The following is a 22,001-nucleotide window of genomic DNA, read 5'->3' as shown; positions in this document are numbered from 1 at the left end:
ATCTGACAACCCCCTCCAAGGTGCCATTTCTACCACTGACAGTCTGTGTCTGGAAAAATGTTTTGGCTACATTCAGATCAAACCAGAATTTTCAAGACATGTGTTGAGAGATAGTAGTTGAGCATGAATAAGTGTTCAGCAGAATGAGATACAGTTATAATTCTGTATGATTTAGTATGCTGTTTGCTTAGCTTTACTTGCTTAGGATGAGTAGCTGGATTTGTTGAAGCTTCAGGCTGCAAAGCATGAACTTACACCTCCACAGCTGAAATTAGTTTTCCTAGTAATTTTCCTAGTAGCTGGCATATTGCTGTGTTTTGCTTTAGTACAGGAAAAATACTGATAACACACTGTTGTTTTCATTGTTGAAAAATGTGTTTATCCTAACTCCTGGGCTTTTTTTGCTTCCCATGCTCTGCCAGGGAGCACGTGCATCACGTGCATCAGGAGACAACCGTCAGCAAAGCTGCAACTTCACAAGAACCATCAACAGCCTTCCTGCACAGACACCTCAGTAAGGTGTTAAAGATCCAGACCAAAATAAGCATTGTGCCAAGAGGCATGTGCAAGGTGCATGCAGGATGGGCACTTACAGTCTCAAAGGTGTCATTTTTTTGAGGATTTCCTTTGTTCTGGGTCCCTCTCCAGATTCACCAAGAGGTACAGCTGACCTGCTGCTGTACCACTCTTTATTTTCATAAACCCAGCACCTAAGACTTGTAGGAACATAGGGTCAAGGCCAAAGGAGGAGGAAGCGCACTTCAGACAACCACACACATTCCACTCACCTTTGTTTTGCCAAGCCCTTTAGAATAAGGCAGCTGGCTTGCAGAAAACGGGACACTGAATCTGCTGCCATACACTTCACCATGCTTTCTCCTAACAGTCTTGTTATTCCCCTTCAGCTTATCTTTTCCTGTACTATAAAGCCCAGATGATGTTTTCTAAGATGCTTTGTGCCTTTGCTCTTTAGTGGTCAATGACTGACTGACATAAAAAACAGTGCTTGCATCATGCATAGATAAATTTGCTAAAGACCTAAACTGACATATGCAAGAGGAACATGAAACTACATTTTAAGAAATTCTTGATTATCTCATGTCTCTTAAATGTCTGGCAACACAGGAACAGATTTCTTCTTAGGGGCTATGTTTGACTTTGATGGCAACAACCCAAGTCACAGTGGGGTAAAATGTGAGGAGGGGAACTTGGTGAGCAGACAGATCATGGCATCTATGCCAGCCCATCTCCCTCCAGACCACTGACAGGCAGGACAGAGATCCAGATGCCAAGAGTCTTTCGCCAGCACTCGCTTTTGACCTTTATTCTGCAACCAGCATCACGTATTGAAGGAGGGAGGTTACACATCCTGCTTTTTACCACCCTCCTTTAGCCCCTTTCTTCTTTTTCTGCTGCTGTTTCTTCTTGGTGGCTGGGGCACCCGCGGGTTTTTGGTGCCTGGGAGGGATGACGTTACTTGTAGCTGATACAGCTGCCCCGCTGCCAGGCCGAGGGGAGGTAGGTGGGCTGCTGGCAGTTCTACTGGCGTCCCTGCAGAAAGACAAGAGAAAAAGACACCGTGTGGGTTCACAACCACCTGCAAGATGTGGTACTAATGCAGGGAGCTGACAGTGAAAAGCAGCAGCTGCCCCATTAGGTAGCAAGCATCATGTATGAGAGGGCACTCATGCAAGGAGAGGCTTCAACATGCAGAAGGAGCTGGCAGAAGATGGGAACATGTCTCAAAGGGCAGCAATCACCTTCTATCTGCTGTTCAGTAGATGCTGTAAGTCACTGACAATGAAAGAAAGGCTAGCTTTTGAATAGACATGTGACAGCTCATGCAAAACTCAAGAAGCCTTTCAGGTCCCACTCCTAGGCAGTGCCAACCTAGCATCCTTCCTCTCAGATGCTACACACCATCTTGCTGTCAGGCTTCATACATAATGGTAATTCTTGATTCCAGCTCAAATAATCAGTGTCAGCTTAGAAGGAAGTACAGTGTTTTCTCAAATCATGGCTAATGGTTCTGCAGCTGCCAGAAGCCTTGAAAACAAATTGCTCAAGAGAATGCATGCAAAATTCATCTCATTGCCAAAGGAAAAGCACATTAAAAGATTAAGAAAATTTAATTTGCACCTTGGCACCTTCAAGCATGCCTATCCTACCACACTGGTTTTCAGGAACCTATTGGGATTTCCAGGGAGAGCAGCTGGTAGTAGGTTCAAGCAGCAAAGTACAATGTCACTTGTGCTGCCCACAGTTGGTGTGGTGACAGAGCTGCAGCAGAGCAGCAGAAACACAGCCCTCCCAGCTGCCCAGGAGTGAATCCCCCATCAGTCCTTGCAAAGCAGGTACTTACAGTTCAGAGGAGCCAGTTGTGGTTGAACCCTGAGTCCCCTTGCCAACCTGATCCTTCTTCTTGCCCTTCTTCCGTCCACGGTAGTAGGACCGCTCTCGCATTGGAAGCCACCGCTCAGGGTCGGGAGTCACCTTGGGGTCGTAGTTCTTGGGCAGCTTTCCTGCAGAACATCCAGTGCCGGGAAATGAGATTGGGGTCAACAGACTAGAGGCATCACCAAGGGACATGCATGGGATGTCAGTAGCCAGGCAGCATAAAGAGACCAGCAACTACATCACCCTATCAGGGTGTTACTCTCACTTCTGAGGAAAAATGCCCCACCAAACAAGCTATCATGAAGATCCAGGTTCCCAGAGACACAGTCCTGGCAAAGGGCTCTAGCTCCTAGGGACCTGGAGGCCGGCTATTTGAAGAAAGAATCTGGAGAGCTCTCTGGAGCTGTGCTGTGTCAACAGCTAGGAAATAAAACTCACCCTTCTTTTTTTTCTTCTTTTTCTTCACTTCCCCTTGTCTGAAAGGAAAACAAGACATTGTGACATAGCAGAGACAAAGCAGACAAGTCAATTAAAAGCTAGCTCTGGAAGAAGCTAAACCATTCCTATCTAAGAACTTGGTCTGCTGCTACATAAAGTACCCTGTAGTCAAACAACTCCCTTTCCACCAGCCTGCCTTCTACAGCAATGCTTTCACCACACCAAGTGTGGTTCTTGAATCACCTCAAAGAAGGATGCACCACAGCTATAGCAATAAAATGAAATAAAAAATATAGCAGCCTGCTTTACCCTTGCTCCTTCTGCTGGTTGTCTCCAGTGAGCTTCCCAGCTTTCTTCCGAACATAGGTTGCTCCATGGGAGTTCTCCAGCGCATCAACATCTACTTTCAGTGACATGGTGTCTGAGGAAGGCAAGTGTTTGCTAAGACTGCAAGGGAAGAGTTCAGGGATGCAAACGAGCGAGCATAAACACCCATGTTCTTCCAGACAGCAAGAGGCAACCTCAGCTTAAATAAATTCTGTCCATTAACGACGCAGACACCAGACCGGCCTATGGAACTATTTCCATCTCTCTCACTGGCTTCTTACACAAGTTGGGATGAGCTGATTAATCGCCGTCGGCCTCATTTTTCCCTCTTTAATACAGGGAACAGCTTCCTGTGAAAGCAGCTCAGGTGACAAAAGCAGTATGTGAACGAGATTTTGCTTAAGCAAGAGCTTCGCCATATTGTATCAGTCCTGCATTATTACCACAGGTTTAAGATTCTGACAGAGAATATGCAGGTGCTCTTGGTTTTGGTTCCACCTTGTCTTACTAATTCTCAAAGAGAAGGAGGCCAAAGATAAAAGGGTCCTGAGATATCACAGTAATGAAGCCAATTAGAAAGAATGTAGCTCCAGACAACTTGACCTGGATATGTAGCTGTTCCAGAGAGGTTCCTTGCCTTTCTTTGCATAAGAGTGGGTCTCAAATCCCTACACAGCTGAAAATCCAATGAAGCAATACCCAAACACCTCTTTCACCACCATTAAAAGGATACACTTTAGCTTTTTCAGGGTCAACAAGGGAATAGGCAGAGATGAGCTGTGCCAGAGTATGCACATCTTTTGGGTTTTGCCTTTTTAGAGAAAAAAACAAAACAAAACAGAAAAGGACCAAGTTACCACTGTTACTCTTCTCGAAGACTGGTAACACCACACAGTGCTTGCTGCTGCAGCACAGTTGCTATCTATGGGGACAGGCATGTTAGTATGTGGTCTCCTCCAGAGCACACCACCAAATATCACTGGTGTGGATTAAGGGAGGAGCAGACAATTTCACAGTATCATGAAGCAGGCAATAAAAGAGGAAAAACCCAGTAGCAAAGGCAAGTTAACACTCCCCCCAATAAAAGATCCCATAAAGTGCACAACAGAAACTAAAATCTAGACATCCATGTTCATGTAGCACTAGAAAAAAATGCATTCCAGTCCCCAGAGCAATGTTCACTGCACACAAGAGGTTTCTGGGTTAAGTCTACCAGGTGTTCAAGTGAACATCAACTACAGATCAAATTAATTATCTCCCCTTCTTACAAAATACAGCCTTGCATTGAAGCCCCCATGCAAAAGCAACTCCAAAGGACAGCTACTAGTCAATCAAAATTGTCAGTCACTGCCTGCCATCAGACAGCTTGCAGAGGACTCTGGGTGGAGACCTGCTGCTCAGCAACCACCCAACTCACTTCCAGAGCTCCTCCAAGTCGCTGATTGCTTCCTTCTTCCTGCCATGCTTTAGTTTGAAGTTGGCAGCTTCCCTTATCAGTGACAAATGGACAGGAGACTTTGGCTGAAAGACACAGCAGCCCTAATTAGTTCCTTATTATCACATCATGGAGCCCAGCTCTAGCTGGCTTTAATACACCTGAGGCTTGGCCAAGGAGAACTGAGTTAACATCCTGTCATGCAGAAAGTAGACCACCTTTGCATTCTGGGAAGTGAGGCAGAACTGCATGGGACAAGGCAGCTTGCTGCTCCACCATATTTTCCCATCAGGGAGAAGTCCTGATTGCTACATTTAGGCATCTATTGATGCCACCCTCCTAATCTGGCAGGAGCTGCTGCTCCCTATTTGTAACACATCTAAAATAATATATTATTGATAAATGCTCACAAAACAGGAGCTCACATGTCTCCAAATCCCCAGCTGAATAACTGCTGTGGCTACGCATCAACAGGAAAAGCTGATTTGGACTGGCTAGAAAATCCAGGACAGATTCTTGCACATTAGCTCCTCTGGTCTGACTTGCCTGGTGTTGCTGATACCACTGGATAGCCTGTGTGAAGACTTCAATTGCGCTGTCGATGTCCTCTTCATGACTGTACATTGTCACCAATGCAGACACCTGTAAACATTCAAGAGCAGTAAATAGCAGATCTTCATGCAAATTGTCTACAGCCAGAGTCTCAGCAGTTAAACAATGGGATTTCCCAAAAGCAGAGTCAGCGTGAGCTTTCTGCTCTGTCCCTAAAAAACAGCTGTGGTAACAGGCAGGATACCCAGGCCACATCTTCCTACCCAAGTCACTCTCAAAGGAACATCCCCAACATCTTTCTCCTATGGTATAAGCCTAAGATTGCATTCATAGATGGAACTTTCCTGTCTTGGCACTTTATTTGCTTATCACAGGACTCAGTTTCATTAGAAAACCTTTTTCATCCTCCGTTCTCTACCCCAAGAGCTATGAAAAAAGAAATCAGCACTAAAGAGATTATAAGGATACCATCAATTTGCTGACATCCCAGTCACAAGCAGAGATGACCCAGGGCGAAGAGCTATTATTGTTAACTTATAACTATTGACAGTCACAATTGGAACAGATCCAACTATCAGCCCCTGTTCAAGATGCTCATGCTGAACATGAGAGCATTTACAAGGTCATCAAGCTTTTCTGAATAGCAGGTGTGGATAAGCATGCAGATCAGGGTGATGCTGCAGGGATGGAACACAACACTTTCCCCCTAAGGCCTGCTGTCCTAAAGCTGCTTCTAAAACGTCCCAACAGTACCTACCAGCAACCAGCAGTTGCTCCAGTCATGTTATGCAAGTAAATCCAGGCAACATGCAGGACTGAGAGATTACCAGGGAGTGGGAACATAGGCAGAGAGCATCCCTCTGACAGGCAGAGTACTTCTGTGACTACGTTCAGGCTACCTGAAGCAAGTTATAATACCACCTTTGTCCAAGACAAGGAAGACGGGCTCAGAATCCTGCAGATGCTCAAGTCAAGTGGCAGCCATGGGGGAGAGGCAAAAAGGAGCAAGCAGTGCAAAGCTCTCCTACAAGGGAAAAACCTTACACAGTCCAGATGGAGTTTTGCTTACCATACCAGGCTTGTGCTGCAATTCTTCTATGCTCCTCAGGATCATGCAGGCTTTGGTGACACTGCCTAGAAGAGAGACAAGGAAGAACATACTCTGAATGGCATCACAACACCTGATCCCACCCGTGAACTTCGAGCCAAAGGTAAACAATGGGGACAGAACAATTCCCCTTCTCACAACCTCTCCCCCACTGCAGGAGTTAAGGACAGACCTCCACACAATGGACTCTTCTGCTCTTGTCACATCCTGCAAGGGTTCAGGAGCAAGCTTTGGCTACCAGGGAGTTCTCTTCAGGCTCAAGTCTGTGCTGCCTGACTGCGTACAGGAATGGTACCATTATGGAGCCTCACATTGCTCCCAATATTATCCTGCCCCAGAAGAGATTCAGCATTTCACAGACTGTGGGCATTTCTGCCAGCAATCTGTGGAGCCTGTGTATCCAGACATTAGCTAGCAGCATCATCCTGCCGTAGCTAAATATATGTATTACCTGACTGAAAGAATCTCTGCTCTGCACCCCTGTCACAACAGTGATTGCAGCAAAGATTGCCCTGAAGTCTGGTTTTCTCACCCCTTGTACCCATGTCATGTGCAGACACTTCCCAACAAAGGAGAACACTAGATACCTTGAGCAATTTTTAGCTGGGCCATCGTCAGCTTGATCTCAGCTGCACTGGCAGGGTGCTGGTCTGCAAAGTCCTGGGAGTCAGAAGAAACAACAATTCAACTTGTGTGTGGGCACCAGGCTGCTGCTTTGGTGAATCATATGTCATGCTCAGTCACAGCAAGCTGGCAAGAGCCAAAGAAAGCTTTCCAGCACAGGCAGATTTCAGCACACAGCAGAGAAGGACCCCCAAGTGTGCCCTTTCAGATTTCTATCCCAGGCCACTCATTCCCTCCAATGAAGGGTGCTGCAAACTGCTTGTAAGCAGAGCAGCAAAGCCTACTGCTTACCCTAGAAGTCTACTACAGCTTCGTAAGCATAAAAATCAGAAGTGTAAGGCAACTATTTCCCTTTAAAAGCAGAATTTTTCAATAGGGTGTGAAGGCTTTCCAACAGCATTAAACCAAAACAAAAGAAGGAGTCAGATACCCCTGGAAATTTAAACCAAACAAAACAAACTAAGGGAAAAAAGCACAGGAAAACACAATGCACAGGTTTAAATGGTGCTTGGCCAACTTTCTCTTAACCTACCTGCAGAAGCCCTACGGCCTTTGCATGCTGCTTCTCACGACACAGCTGGGCTGCCTGGATAAGCACAGGGAGCAGATGCTCGGGACTCTGGGACTGCAGGCTTGCTGACAGCTTGCGGCACTGATCTGCCTGGAGTGGAAAGAGAGAACACACTTTTCTCAACCTCTGTGAGCACTTTACACAGGGCTAAGAAACCAACAGTATCTGAGAAGAGATACTAGTGGTGACTCCCCTGAAATGAGTACACAGAACCAAGAAGTCCTCTTAGTGGCCCTTCAGATACATCTAAGAACCCCCACATCCTTTTTGTCTTCTAGTTATCTCCACACCATCCTCCCTACAGCGATACCCAAGTCACTAAACAGACAGTTGTGCTTTTAGGGATGATTTTATTTTTCTGCTTACTTATGTGCCTAAACCAAGTGGTCCTATCTTCTGAAATAGAACAGTTGCATCTCCATTTTTGCCCAGTCAAACTCCTGTGGATTTAATCCATAGCTACTTATCACAGATCATTTTCCCCTACCTGGTTAGTGTACATTGCAAGCAAAGCTTTGTTGAATTCAATCGCCTGGAGCTGCTTCTTGGAGAGTTTATGCTCAACACCTTCTGCATTGGTCAGCTTCACCTTTTTCTTTGAATCAAAGACATTTTGGTCCTGCGGAAATCGCACATCATGAGAAGATTTCACTACACTCCTTGAAGAAGAAAAGGTCCCTGGGTCTGCAATTTAACTATTGTTTAAGAAAACATCTTTACTGATTATCTCCCTTCTTTCCACAGAAGCAGAGAAGCAAGCTGATTAACCACAATGAAAGTGGCAAGGTAATTCGATACCTTGTTAATTGTGATGATATTATTTGCAATGACAGCAAGGAGTCCTACATCTGTTGGCCTGCAGATAAGAAAAGCAGAAAGCATACTGTTACTGAACAGCAGTCTCTCACAAATGGAAGGCTGTGCATTTGCTTTTTAAAAAAAGCCTTACTTCAACTTGATTATTTGATTGTAGAGCTGTAAAGCATCCTCTGTACGCCCCTGCAGTTGCATGATATAAGCCATCTGACCATGAATAATAGCCAGTTCAGCCTCAATGTCTTCTTCTGTCACATCCTGAAGGATAATCAAAGCAAAAAGTAAAAAGCTGCTATCTCACCTCTCTTCCAGCTTCAGCACTCTGCTGGCAAACATCAGTGAGCATTCCTGGGCAGTATTAGCAGCAAAATACCCCAGCTACCACAGGTGAAGGTTGCAGCCACAGCACAAACAGAAGCATATCTGACTTAAACTAGGAGAAAAGAAAGCTGACCCACTCCAGCTAGAATCTGAAGATTACCTTAACTCGTACATTCAATCTGTCGCTCTGCAACGATTGGCTACAAATTCCCTGTTTCTCACCACTCACTCAGCACGTTCATCCCTAGCAGGGGTAGGTCACAGGGAGGTTTCAGACAACCTGCACCCTTCTACATGCACCAGAACAGGCAACTATGCAAGGAGCACAGCAGCAAACAGCCTGTGGTGTCAGCTGCCGTCCTGCAACAGCCATGATGGCTGCCCCAGCCTCACATGCTGGTACCAGCAGAGTGGCCCTGGCTCTGCTCTGGCTCTCTGCACTTTGTGACTGCACCCTCGCTTCCACTGCTGCAAAGCAAACACTCTCCAGAACAACATCAGGAACTTACAGAGTCTTCTGACAGCGACTGGCGGCACAGCTCTACAAGGAAAAACAAATTTAAAAACACAATTTAGAAGGCTTTTAGGAAAAAAAAAAAAACCAGACAAGAAGCATGAGGGAACATAGAACCTTTCCATGTATCCCTGAAACTTCTGCAGCACTACAAGGGCACAGCAGACTACCAGTCTGATGATGGATGGGACTAAGCATAAGAGAGCAGACTATGTGATGCAGAAGAACTATCAAAGGCACAAAAGATACTGTCCCTCCCAGACACTCATTTTCTCTCCTGAGCAAACTTCCTTAGACCTAGCTCCTGATTTTTCCCATAGGGATCAGCAGCAACTGCTCACTGGTCTCATGAGTTAAGCACTGCAAACCTGCAACATTCAGCTTACAACAACCTTTACGGGGCAGCAATTCTGTTAGTTTTCAGTACCCATACTAGTCACTTTCTCATACTTCACCAGAATATCTGTTGTTTGCTCTCCAAAGGACTACTATCAAAGGACATAGGCTCAAATTACACATGCTTATCAGTTGTATGGGACACTTGTTATTCTTCATTTAAACTGGGACAGAACTGACCTATTTATCTGCAAGAGCAATTAGATCAGACAGAACTAGTCCTTCCTAGTTCTCTCCCCAGACTTTTTTTAAACGCATAAAATCCCCCTTTCACCCCATAGAAAAAAATCCTCTTTGCTAAAAAGCTCATTTACTGGCTTATACCAATTCATTCCATGAAGTATTTTGAACTTTTATAGCATGTATTCAAGTACATACTCATACTAACAAAATCTCATCTCATGCTTATGAGATTACACTCACATCTACTTCCTGCTTCAAAAAAATGCACAAACTTATTGAATACAAACCAGGGGGCTGTAGGAGAGCCAGGACATGCTGCATGGCTCTGGAAAAGAGTTGCAGAGTAACATTTGTCCAAAAACACCAGCTTCACAAAAAATCCTGCTGCTGGTCAGTTTTTAAATTCTCAAAACCTCTTTTCCTCTGATTTCTGTCTACAGAGAGCAAATAACTACTTCTACCACACAAAACTTCCCTCTCACCTCACTAAGCTTTTACCTTCTGCTTTTTGTAGTTTTTTCATTGCTTCATTCAGCTTTCCTTGCCCAATCAATGCACATGCACTGTTATAACACAGCTCGTAGGTAGCCTCTCGAAGGCCTAAATCCTCCTAGCATGAAAAATAAATATAACATTGCATAAACACCAACAGATTTAACAGGCAACAGACACAAACCAGAGTCTTCCTGTACATTCAAACTAATCCTTGAAAAATAAATTTAAGGAGCAAATTTAACGGGGCACATACCTGGCAAGTAAGTTGCAGCACAAAGGATCTTCCCTCACACTGCACAAAGTCAGAGGCAACTGATAAGGCAGCAAGGAAACTCCAGCCTGAACCTGGGGACTACCTAGGCTGGTGCAAGAGGGCAACTAAGAACTGCTGCTCTAGAGAATTAGAAAGTGGATCCACAGCACTGAACAGAAAGCTGAGCATGCTGTGTGCACCTCCAAAGACAAGGATTTCTAAACAAATGTGAACATTACAATCTTCACAGCTCATTAACAAAAATATTCCCAAACATGGCTGGATGATCAGAGCAACTAGCTTTAACCCTGGGCAAGAGGGTAATGAGAGAGAAAAGTGCTAGTCACCACAGGTGTTCTGCTAATGCAGGTTCAGAAATATCTACTTCCTGCTCTACTGTAACATCTAAAGTACAAGCTCTCTAGAGATCAAAGGTGAAGTATAATTCATAAATAAAAACAGCATTTATTCCTCCATACAGGGAAAACCCCTAAGTGATCTTCAATATACTCAGAAATCTTTATGAGACAGGAACACATTTCTGTCCTGTTCAGTATCCACAATTCCAATACAATTTGTATCCTTTAATTCCTTGGCTCTCACTCTTACACCCAAAGACATACATACTCACTTACTGGCACCACCTTCTCCCATGTGCTTTGTGCTGCCACAACAGCAGAGAGATTGGTTTTTCTCTCCTCCTCATACTCATCCTGGGAGTTGCGGATGAGGTCCCTGTACGCGGCCAGACAATCGTCATAACGCTCCAGTCTGTACAACTGAGAAAGGAAAGGGATTAGCCCTCAGAACAGTATTTTTCTGTGCATGCTGGTAACTACAGCCTCCTTCCTCCCTCCCCATGGACAGGGGGCAGCAGAACATCATACGTTTTAAGCTGAACATTACTAACATTTGCATCTACCTTTAAGGGCAAGCTATGTAGACTACACTTGCAAGGACTCAAGCAATGACACCAGATACCTGCACAAAAATGACACAGCTCCTACTCCTAAAACAGCTTCTTTAAAAGCAGCAGTTTACTCAGTTTTGTCCTCAAACAGCCTTCTTCCAAATTAGATCGCCTCTCTAAGAAAGAAATTAAATGAATGGTCTTTCATGCAGCTAAGAGAAGATAGCCAATTCTTCACAAAACCGTTCTGATCAACCAGGAAAAAAAGAAGAGGAAAAAGCATAACTTCTTTTCCACATCACTTTTAATGCCTGAGACATCAGGTCCCACAAACCATTCCTGAACAGGTATCTAATGCAAACAGCTGGCTGAAGCACAAACAAATCCCATCAGATCTCTTCCTTCCTCAATCAGATGGCTAATATCAGGCCAGACCCAGGAAGGGAACAGAAGTCAAAAATGTATTGCTTTGGTTCTGTGGGAAGGAGATGATGACACTGCCTCCAGAAACAGGCAACTGAAGTTTGAGCAGTTGGAACCATACCTGTCCTTACCTTCAAGCCAGAGAAGGAAATTCTATCCCCATACTTGCCCCCATTAGAGGAGGGACAAGGCATCCAGCATATGAAACTCCCACCAGGAAGAAAAGCTTGTAATTACCACTTGTCCATAAAGCTCCTTCAGTTTGTCTGTCTGCTGACTGGCACTCTGAATGGTCTTGAGAGCACTTTCAATACGGTTCAACCTGTATTCACAGTAGGCCTTCTCAAAGGCAATAACATCACTGCAAGGACAAGACAAAAGCTGACAGCAAGCACTAGAGTTTCCATTTAACAGCATTCACTCACATATAACTAGCCCTAAGTAGTCACAGATTGCTACATAACCAAAAATCCAAACACATGATCCCAGATTACTGAATTATGTATCTGTTGAGCAATGTAAGTATCTTCTATCTACTTGGTGTTCAACAGAGAAAGCATATCAAAACTTCTTCCAAAAAAAGGTTCCTTTTTAATGGCATTTCCACATACATTGTATTCCAAATCCTCTCTGCTCCAGGCCGCCTACTAATTATGCTAATCAAATGCTTAAAATGTAAAACAATTGCAAACTTCATTCCGTGGCATTTTCTTAAGGAGAAGGCATTACATTACAATGAAACATTGTTACAGCAAACTTTTACAGACAATAGACACAGAAAGAGGAGAAGGTATAAAACACGGTCCCATACCAAGACAAAGGTAACGTTAACCTATTTTGAAATATGATTGGAGCAGAACTGCAGCAAAAGGGTTTGCTTTTGCCAACATAAATTGGCTTCAAAGCAAGCTCACACCAGCAGGGAAGCATTCTCAAAGAAGCAAAGCCTTGAATGCTATGTTCCACCTATCCCCCTGAGTTACCACTTAAGCCAAAGGAAAATTAATCAGCAATTCCTTTAGTTCATGCCTGGGGCCACTTATTATCAGCTTTACTTCGCCGATTTAAAATTATCTCGATTCAACTGAGTATTAAGGAAGTTTGAAAATTAATGGCATTTAGAATTAAATCAAAGCAGCAGGATAGGAAAACTTCAAGACAGACCAAGAACCACCACTTTCTTTGCTCTGCAGGACATGGACACACAGCAGAATGAGCCAAAAGAAGTTATAGGAAGAACTCTGAAACCAGTTGAATACAAAAAAAAATATTGCTTCTCCTTACCATATAATAAAATAATAAGCTAAAAAACTTGAATTAAACCCCTCTTGTCCCAGGAAAGAAGGAATTGGTGAACAGGGTAATTATGTGTTATTCAGATGCAAACAAAAAAAAGGTATGTTTCATCACACTGGTAACTTCAACACACCTTTCTGGGAATTTCCTTAATAAGAACAGCATCTGAAACAGAAAAATTTTGCTGCCAGCCAGTTTCTTGGGTAGCACTTTTCATCCTTGTCATTGCACAAAGAGCATCCTTATAAGGAACAAAATTAGAGTCTTAAGGACACAAATGAGAAGCTTGACTTGTTCTCAAACACTATTTGTCTCCAGGGTCCTGGTTTTGAGAGGAGGCACAAAGGGCTTGCACCACCCCAAAAGCTGAGGCAGTTCCTTCAGGCTGGCAAAGCAAAGGACCCCAAGGAGCCATATAATGAGACAGCCAAGCAAAGCCAACAGCTCGCTGCCACTTCCCTCCCAGAGAGATCTGTCCGTTTCCCTTGTACCAGCCACGATACCCAGCCACATCTACAAGCAGAATCAGCACGTGAAGGTGGCTGAAAACTCAGTTAGGGACAATCCCTTCAACAGTAACAGAGATGTTGGACTGCCTCAAACTCGACCAGACCCTGTCTCACCCCCTCCCATAAATAAGTGTGTCACTGAGAAGACCAACCCCAATGTCTCTGAGCATATCCAGGTCTTTATTTTGCTGCCTTATTAGTCCCCTCCACTGAAGCTACAGCAGCTTCTCAAGGACTCAGGAGTTTCATATTTTGTAGAGCACAGCAAGACACAACTCACCTGGTTAACACTTTAGTGTGGGTATTGATTACACCAAGGGCTTCCTTGAAGTTCCCATTCTGGATAAGACACACTACTTTACACTGAAGCGCTGTCACGTCATCTTTGTTGATCTGCAGTACTGGAGGAGAAACCATTTTCAACACAATGATCCAACTCAATGATCCAATACAAACCCAGGCTTTGTAAGAGACTCATATTATTAGAGTTGCAAAAACCCATCCTAGAGAGTGGTCACATCAACTTAAAGCATCCTTGCATGGCTTGCTTTGGCTCGGATCATGAAACAAACCCCAGCAGGATAAAAGAATCCAGTATAAATCCTGGACTTACCAGAAGCATGCACTGTGCTAACATGTCTGGAAGAGAGCTGCACCAAAGGGCTACACAGACCTGGGCAAAACTTTTCTTGGCATTTCACTTCCAGGCAAAGAACACAGTGCCAAGGCCCCAGTGCCACGTAAAGGATACTCAGGAAGGAAAACAGCTGGTACAGAATAACAGTGTGGCTTTTGTCAGGGAGTCACTGTACACGCTAAAACTTTCTGCCAGTGGATGACAATGAGTGAGAACTAGAAGAGAGGCATGGGTTTTGCTATTTGGCTTTTTTCAGGGATGCCAGCTTTTCCAGGACAGGAGATGAATCCCTAGTGCCTACCAGCAGCACAGACAGAACTTATAACCACAACGTGCCTTATACTGCAATCGCGTTTTGGATGCCTAGCCACCAAAACAACACATCTCAACGTGAACCCTCCCTTTCGAGCAAGATGTTGCTCCCAATTCAGTTAGTCCATTTGCACAACACCACTCCTCCAGTTCCCGGGGAAAAGCCCTCCTTCATCCCAAGATCAAAACGGAAGGAAAACCTACGAGTAACTCCGAAGGCTTAACCCACAGCAAGGGATGCGTGATGCAACCCAAGGACCCGATGGTCACGGTACAGCAGCGGAGCCTGGGCCCCAGCTGCCCCTCTTCCCTCTACCCCAACACAGTAAGATCCCCGCAGCCCTGCTCCCGGCACGACACCTACGGACGGCCACCACCCGCCGCACCGCAGCGACCCTCCACAAGGCCAACGCGCCCGGGCAGAGACCACAGACCCGCGGGGCGGGGGCCGGCACTGTCGCCGCACTCACTCTTATTGACGGACTTGAGTGCGCGGGCGAAGTCGCCGTTCTGGCCGCAGCGGTTCACCTCGCTCCACAGCCCCGCCGCCGCCGCCGCCCCCGCGGCCGCCGCCATCTTGGCACCGGGACCAGACACACGTCGCGGGGGCGGCGCTGCGCCGGAAGCGGAAGTGCCGAACGGGGCCCCGCCTCCGACCGGCGCTCGTGCCCTTCCGGCAGCCCCGCCCTGCCCGGCGCCGCCCCCGGGCCCGTGCGCTGTGCTTGGCTCGGGGCCCCGCCGCTTCCCACTGCTGCGGGAATGAGGCGTGACACGGCCGGCGGGTTCTGCACCTGGGCAACCCTGGCGGTGTGTATACACGGGGAACGAGAGGCTGGGGAGCAGCGCTGCAGAGAGGGAGCTGCGGGTCCTGGTCCATGGCAATTGAATGTGAGTCATTGTGCCCTGGCAGCCAGGAGAGCCAACCCTGTCCTGGGGACATCAGGCACAGCCAGACAAGGGAGGGGATTGTCCTGCTCTGCTCTGCACTGGGGCAGCCTCACCTCGAGTGCTGGGGGCAGTTCTGGGTGCCACAACATAAGGAAGACACTGAGCTGTCAGAGTGCCCAAAGAACGGTGACGGGCTTTGAGACGAAGCTTTATGTAGAGCGCTGGAGGCCACTTGGTTTGTTCAGCCTGGAGGAGAGAGGGAGACCTCATTGTGGTCTTGAACATACTCAAGAGAGGAAGAGGAGGGGCAAGTACCGACCTCTTCACTCTGGTGACAAGTGACAGGAGTCAAGGAAATGGAATGGAGCTCAGTCAGAGAAGGTCTAGGCTACATATCAGAAAAGGTTCTTCACCCAGAGGGTGGTGAGGCACTGGAACAGCTCCCCAGGGAAGGGGTCACGGCACCAAGCCTGACAGAGCTCAAGAACGTTTTGGACAAAGCTCTCAGGCACTGGGTGTGACTCTGGGGATCATCCTGCACAGGGACTGAAGCTGGACTCAGTCATCCTGATAGGTCTTTCAGCCCAGCAGATTCAGTGATTCTACTGATTTAATTTCCTTTCATTAAAAAGCTCTGCAGATGTAGCACCTTAGTTATTGCCAAATCATTCCCAATGTTTTGACCAAAACGAGTGTGTCTGTGCAGAGGGAACGGGAGAGGATTTTCCAAAAGGATTTTCCACCAACTCCTATTACTTTCTTCTGCTAAAGGACTGGCATCAGTCATCAGTTTTGCAATTTCAGAAATGTCATGATTACAAATATCACAAAGTCTGTGTAGTTTTTTAAAATAAAAATTGCAGAGTTACAAATACATCAGAGGGTTAAGGTGGCTATTACTTTGTATAAAACCACCAACATATCAGGATTTGGCTTTCAAACAGAAACTGAAGGAAACACTGCAATGTGAGATATGACCAACAAAGTCAGCTCAGTGCAACTTCGACACTGGAGCCTCTCTTTATAAAGCAGTCCCAGGTAAAAACCACAAATACTCTCTCTGAAGGACTAGTGAGCAGTCTGGTGTCATCTCTTCCACAGGAGTAACAACCACATTAAATAAAGGAAAAACAATTAATACTTTAAACAAAATACTCTTTTTATTAGAGTATTTTTGATTAAACATACAGAACTCAAGATTGCTATTTAAAATTTGTATCGCTCAAAGTTTTTCCCTCTAGAAGGATGGTAACACAATCTCAGTGCATATTATATGGAAGGATCATACCTCTCAAGTGTCCCGCTCGTGAATCAGAGCAATACTGCATGTACTTGGTGTGCAAGCAAGGCGAGAATGCTGTAATACAATTAACAAACAAAAAATGCATCACCAATACATACAGAGTCAGCTCCATGGCCAGTGATCCAGAGAGTAGCATTACATGGCTTCAGGAAAGAAGGAGAAAACAATTCCTGACCATGAAAAAGTAATAGGTAACAGATCATATGTGTACAAGTCCTAGAGATTCCTCCTCCATAAGGACTGCAGAGGATTGCAACTTTAGCCACTGGTTTGGAAGATTTTTGAAGCGTCCATTGTACTGGGGGCATGGGCGCAGAAATCTTGCTGAAAAAGGGAAAGAAACAAGTGATCCTACAGCCCTTGTGCAGCTCCAAACGCCACCATTGCAGGCAGCCTGGTGAAGCACTTGCTTATGCTTGAAACACATCTGCTCTGGAGCCTTGGCACCTGCTTGTTCCTCTGTTCCACACACAGGACATTAACAAAGCAGTGTATGGAGGTACCTACACCCCAGTTGCCCCCAGCTGCCACTATCAGTTCCTGGAGCACACCCCATTACTATCAGACTTTGTATATTCATATACATTTGTAAACATATATATATATGCAAACTTTATACTTCATTTGCATCCACACACAAATACTACAGCCAAGACCTGCAGTTCTCTGCCCTTTCATACTGTTGAGCAAAACCTAAGCTTTCAATTACACATCGTTAAGTTTCATAGACTTGTTTTTAAAGATTTGAAAAACACAGTTTAGAAGTAAGTTTGGTCATCACTGCACGTGGTACAGGCAAACCTGGTTAAGCGGTACTCATCAACTGTGTTGTGATGGAATGTCCAATGGCAGATTTCTTCAAATGAAAAATCCGGACAATTGAGAGGTATGCAGAAAACTTGTCTTAAATACTTTGAAGCTACATGTGCAATCTTACAGAACACAAGCTACAGTTACAGACATAACAGTAAATCTTATTAACCAACAGTGCATAAGAACTTAAAAACAGTCAAGTGAAATCAGTTCAGCCAATGACTTCCAAAAAAGTCGTGCCTCAGCTGCATTGAGGAGGGAAGAAAAAAAAAGGGGGAAGTGGGAAAACTCATTCTTAGGCAATTTTAACACGAAGTTTTAATCTACATTTTAAAAGCTGGTTTATTATATATTTATATATATATGCTATGTATAAAATAAATTAAAAATGGGGAGGAGTAAATAGCTTTGTATATGCATCAAATTAACACAGACCAGTAGTTCCATAAATGAACATTTTACCATCTTTGTGGTAAAAAGTTGACATAAAAGTTCAAAACCATACAATGCTTATAAGAAAGAGTTCAAAAGATACTTTTTTTTAAAAAATGGAATTTAAACATCATTTTCACTTCCCCTACAATACACTTCAGTTTTGTATGTCAGCATCTATACATTTACAGAGTATTTGAATGTCACATCCACAGAATCAATAACAAAGCAGGTAAAAGAGCTAGTGGTGTTAAAATTTAGGACTTTTCTCCCAGATAACTTTACCTGCTCCACAGCTTTCTCCTGAAATGAAGGCTATCAACATTCATCACCCAGTTTGAGGTATAGGCAGAAGAAAATCTGCAACCGGTACTCTCCAACCCACCTTGCCTCTGCTAAAATAAAGCAACAATCTATTGATCTGGTAATTGGCAATGGTGGTGGACAATCTTTTACTTCCATTCAGCTTGTATATAACTTAATCTTGGTATTAAAAACAAAGAAATTAAACATTACTATGTTAATGCTTAACTTAAAAAAAAAACCAAAAAACCAAACAAACCACCAACAAAGAAAAACCCCAACAAAAATCCCCCAACTTTAAATCTTTGAAACTATGTTTAAATGTTGTTCCTGGTTTAAAGCTTCACATAAAACATTGGACATAAGGATGACAATTTTAAACCAAGAGAGCACCTAAAAACATACCATAGGTAAAAATGAAATCAATAATCCCTCCACTTCATAAAACGTAGAAACTCTGTCAGCAACAGTAGTACACTCAGAACAAACAACGTCAAAAGGAGCATCTAGAATACTCAAGAGGCTTGCTACGCTACTTCTCTTTATTGCCCATTCTCTCATTTGTATGGATGGCCACTGCATGACAAGATGCCTGTGGATAGTTCTCTTATCTTCCTTTCACCACTGCTGCCAGCTGAAGTCGTCATTGCTGCCAAAGACCAAGAAAAATCCTAGGATGGTGGCAAAGATGACCGTATTCCCGGTGAGAACGAGTGCACATGCGCCCCAGTAAATCTGTGAACGGGGGAATTCAGTTAGACACATTTGGAGCTGAACACTAACAAGACAACAGGTAACATCTTACTGTCCCATTTTTGACAAAGTTCAGTAACACTGAACCATGATGGATGAGGCAATATCTCATTATTTGTGGTTACACCAAGCAAGATGGGTTTACCCAAAATTACTTGACAAATTCACAGCCAGACAAGCAGCACTGCAAGTTTCTTCTAGTTGTACTCAAAGCATTGGCTAGCAGGCACAACTGGTTTGGTATGCAAAGTAAGGCTAGACAACAGCATCAAACACTAGCAAGCCCAGCTATGCTCTAAGACTTTTTAAAACAGGTATTTAAGGTCTTCAAAACGCCAGCAGATATCCCAGTAACAAGGAGGTGGATGTTTTCACAGGAGAGTAAGTGGATTACTCAGAGGGTGGGAGGCATTCCAACTGCCCTTCTGAGCTGTTCTTGCCTAAAGACATTTAAGAAAGTGCACTCCATGTTTTTTGACTTGGTAGTGCTTTCTGACATTCACACAAACAAAGTGAACTTTTAAAGTATTTTAGTGAAAAGCTGTATACTGGGAAATATGGAATGAAAACTTGGAAGTTTAAGAAAATTATACCAATATCACTTACAGTATGTATAAAAATGCTTTTTTGTTTGTTTGTTTATTCATGCTGCTTTAGCCCAGCTATTCCACAAATTGTCTTTGAAGTATTCTTTACACTTCTATACTTGGTTACTTCCCTGTTAAGTTTTCACAGTATTTTCTGTCTCATTTTCTCTGCATTGCATTGTTAGGCTTTATTCCATGACCACGTGAAGCAATTGGCAATCACAATGTTCTGCCATGCTCCCATTTCCGTATTGATTTTTCTTGCAAAAAAAATTATCTTATTCTGGTTCCAAAAGTACATAATTATAGGAGTTATTTAGTGCATGAAAGCTTTACCTTCAATAAACAAACAAACACAAAGAACAAAGTTTTCAGTTTTCTGGGAAAAAAAAAAAGGCAATCACAGGTTGAAATATTACTAACCAGTTCTGCTCTTGCAAACACTATGGGCAGCCCAAATGCTGAGACCACAATGCCTGTTGTAAGGAATATGGCCAGCTCCTTGCAGGCATTACTTGTAGCATCCGTGTCATCTACCAATCTTCTTGCTATGCAGTACGGGATAGGAGAAAGGATGTAAAAAAACAGAACAAACAGTGGCCAGTAGTGGCTGAAATAGAAAGGACAAGAAAGGTTTTAGTTCACTGGGTTTACTTCCTGCTCCTCCTAAAATCAATGCAAGGCATTTTCCCCATCAGCATTCCCACTTAGGAAAGACAGACAAGCCCAGAGAAGGCAAATCCTTTGCCTTGGAATAAGCTGACCTCAATCCAACAGACCATGTGTGTGATTGGCTTCGGCTGACCTCAACAGCAGCAGAGTTCAGTAACAGGATATTCACAAAGCAAGATTTCACTAAGCAAGCCTAAATCTAATGCCAGCTCACAAGGTGAGCTTAACTCCAAGTTTATCCTGCCAGTTGTACTTAAGAGATACCCTTGCAGCACCCCAGACTAGATTTCTCAGGCACACAAACACAGGTGCACATTGCTTCAACAAAACTTCACTGCATTGTTTGAAGGGCAGCTCCTTCCCAAGGGTTTGTGTCACTAGCACTGATTTCATAACAAAAGAAAGCTGGCCTAGGAATTCTACTCATATATGTAGAAACTGCAATTCACAACCAATAACAGGTCTATCAACAGGACACTTGGTATTTATTCACCAGTGAATAAGTCAGTTTAAAATCTTTTCTGTAAAGTCAGCATTCACTTGCAAAGAGTCAAAGCCGTAGGCCTTACTATCTGAGCACTTGGTCTGCTACTTTATATCTCCTGAAAACCAAGAGATAGGAATCGATGTCAGGAAAGTACAGATGGCAGCTGCAATTGCTCGAGATGCTGTACTACAAGTGTGGGACACAGCCAAGGATCACCTGATAGTCACCGACAGCCCAGCTACCCCTAGGCAGCCACAGAAAATGCCAATCCTTCCCTGGATAACCCACACTTGCTGCCCATCTCGGGAGATGCTGCTGTCTGATGGTCAGCCACAGCGGGACACCGGTCCAGACAGTCAGGGCAATGCATCCTTTCACCTTTGCAGCCAGGCCTGGTAGTTTAACTTTTGCTGCCATTACTCTTTAGGATTAATTACATCCTTGATGGTCTTTCTTTTTATGCCCACCCCAATCTTTTGAAGCAAAAGCTAAAAAAGCCCAAGCAGCCAAAAAAAAAAAAAAAAAAAGAAAAAAAACCCCAAACAAAAAAACAACAACCCAAACCCAAAAATCTGAGGCCCCTCCTACAAAGAGATAACTTATCAATCCACCATTATGGAAGCGGGACTCCTCTTAAGTTACAGCCACACACAAGAGAAGCAGAAGAATAGAAAGAGAGTGCACGGTACTTGTACTGGGGCAGGGCGCATCCGAGCATCAAGAACATCAGTCCGACCGCTCCCCCAAAGGACAGGCTGATCAGCGCTACAACGAGAACAAACCCAAGCGACATGAAGGGGGCGACGCACCGCGCACAACGCCGACCTGAGCAAACCAACGCGGGGCTCAGCGCAGCCGCGGCCGCCCGGCGGAGCGGGGGCACTCCGGGTCCCGTGCGGGCACTCGGGGTCCCGCGGCGCCTCCCGGCCCCTCCCGCCCGAGGGCCCACCCGGCCCCTCCCCGCGCGGGCCGCGCGCGCCCGCCGTTACCGGCCGCGCCACGCCGCGCGCCCCGCCCCGCGCGCACCTTTGATTCCCGCCATGGCGCCGCCTCTCCCGCCAGCCGCGCGGCACCGGAGAGGCGCGCGCCAGGAACCGGAAATGCCGCGCGGAAGCCGCTTCCGGTAAGGGGCAGGGGCGTGCCCTGCCCCTCCCGGGCCAGCCCCGTGACGCTCAGACGTGGCGCGCGCGCAGGGCCCGCGGCGGCAGCCCCGCCCCCTCACGGAGCGAGGCAAGCGCCGCGCCCT

General features: G+C 45.1%; 2 protein-coding genes across 3 annotated transcripts; both read right to left on the bottom strand.

Annotated features, from left to right (window-relative positions):
• Positions 1 to 1,294: 1,294 nt before the first annotated feature.
• On the bottom strand, positions 1,295 to 15,149 carry SRP72 (signal recognition particle 72). The gene is made up of 19 exons (XM_053941698.1): positions 14,988 to 15,149; positions 13,849 to 13,969; positions 12,001 to 12,124; positions 11,066 to 11,209; positions 10,181 to 10,292; positions 9,099 to 9,130; positions 8,402 to 8,526; positions 8,251 to 8,308; positions 7,940 to 8,071; positions 7,414 to 7,542; positions 6,845 to 6,917; positions 6,219 to 6,283; positions 5,144 to 5,239; positions 4,580 to 4,683; positions 3,896 to 3,973; positions 3,145 to 3,282; positions 2,836 to 2,873; positions 2,363 to 2,522; positions 1,295 to 1,551 (listed from the first exon to the last, which is right to left on the bottom strand). The coding sequence occupies exons 1-19, from the start codon at positions 15,091 to 15,093 to the stop codon at positions 1,377 to 1,379; spliced, it is 2,010 nt and encodes a 669-aa protein (XP_053797673.1). The 5' UTR covers positions 15,094 to 15,149; the 3' UTR covers positions 1,295 to 1,376.
• Positions 15,150 to 16,543: 1,394 nt separating this feature from the next.
• LEPROTL1 (leptin receptor overlapping transcript like 1) lies at positions 16,544 to 21,903 on the bottom strand. 2 transcript variants are annotated; one of them, XM_053941701.1, is made up of 4 exons: positions 21,782 to 21,903; positions 21,445 to 21,520; positions 20,020 to 20,206; positions 16,544 to 18,991 (listed from the first exon to the last, which is right to left on the bottom strand). In XM_053941701.1, the coding sequence occupies exons 1-4, from the start codon at positions 21,795 to 21,797 to the stop codon at positions 18,875 to 18,877; spliced, it is 396 nt and encodes a 131-aa protein (XP_053797676.1). In that variant the 5' UTR covers positions 21,798 to 21,903; the 3' UTR covers positions 16,544 to 18,874. The 2 variants fall into 2 exon arrangements, with proteins under 2 accessions (XP_053797676.1, XP_053797675.1); XM_053941700.1 differs by lacking the exon at positions 21,782 to 21,903 and having other exon boundaries at positions 21,445 to 21,557.
• Between the last annotated feature and the right edge of the window lie 98 nt (positions 21,904 to 22,001).

This window comes from Vidua chalybeata, chromosome 4, assembly GCF_026979565.1.
Source record: "Vidua chalybeata isolate OUT-0048 chromosome 4, bVidCha1 merged haplotype, whole genome shotgun sequence".
Classification (NCBI taxonomy): domain Eukaryota; kingdom Metazoa; phylum Chordata; class Aves; order Passeriformes; family Viduidae; genus Vidua; species Vidua chalybeata.
Note: the sequence above shows the minus strand (reverse complement) of the source record. Positions and strands in the feature narration are given on the sequence as shown.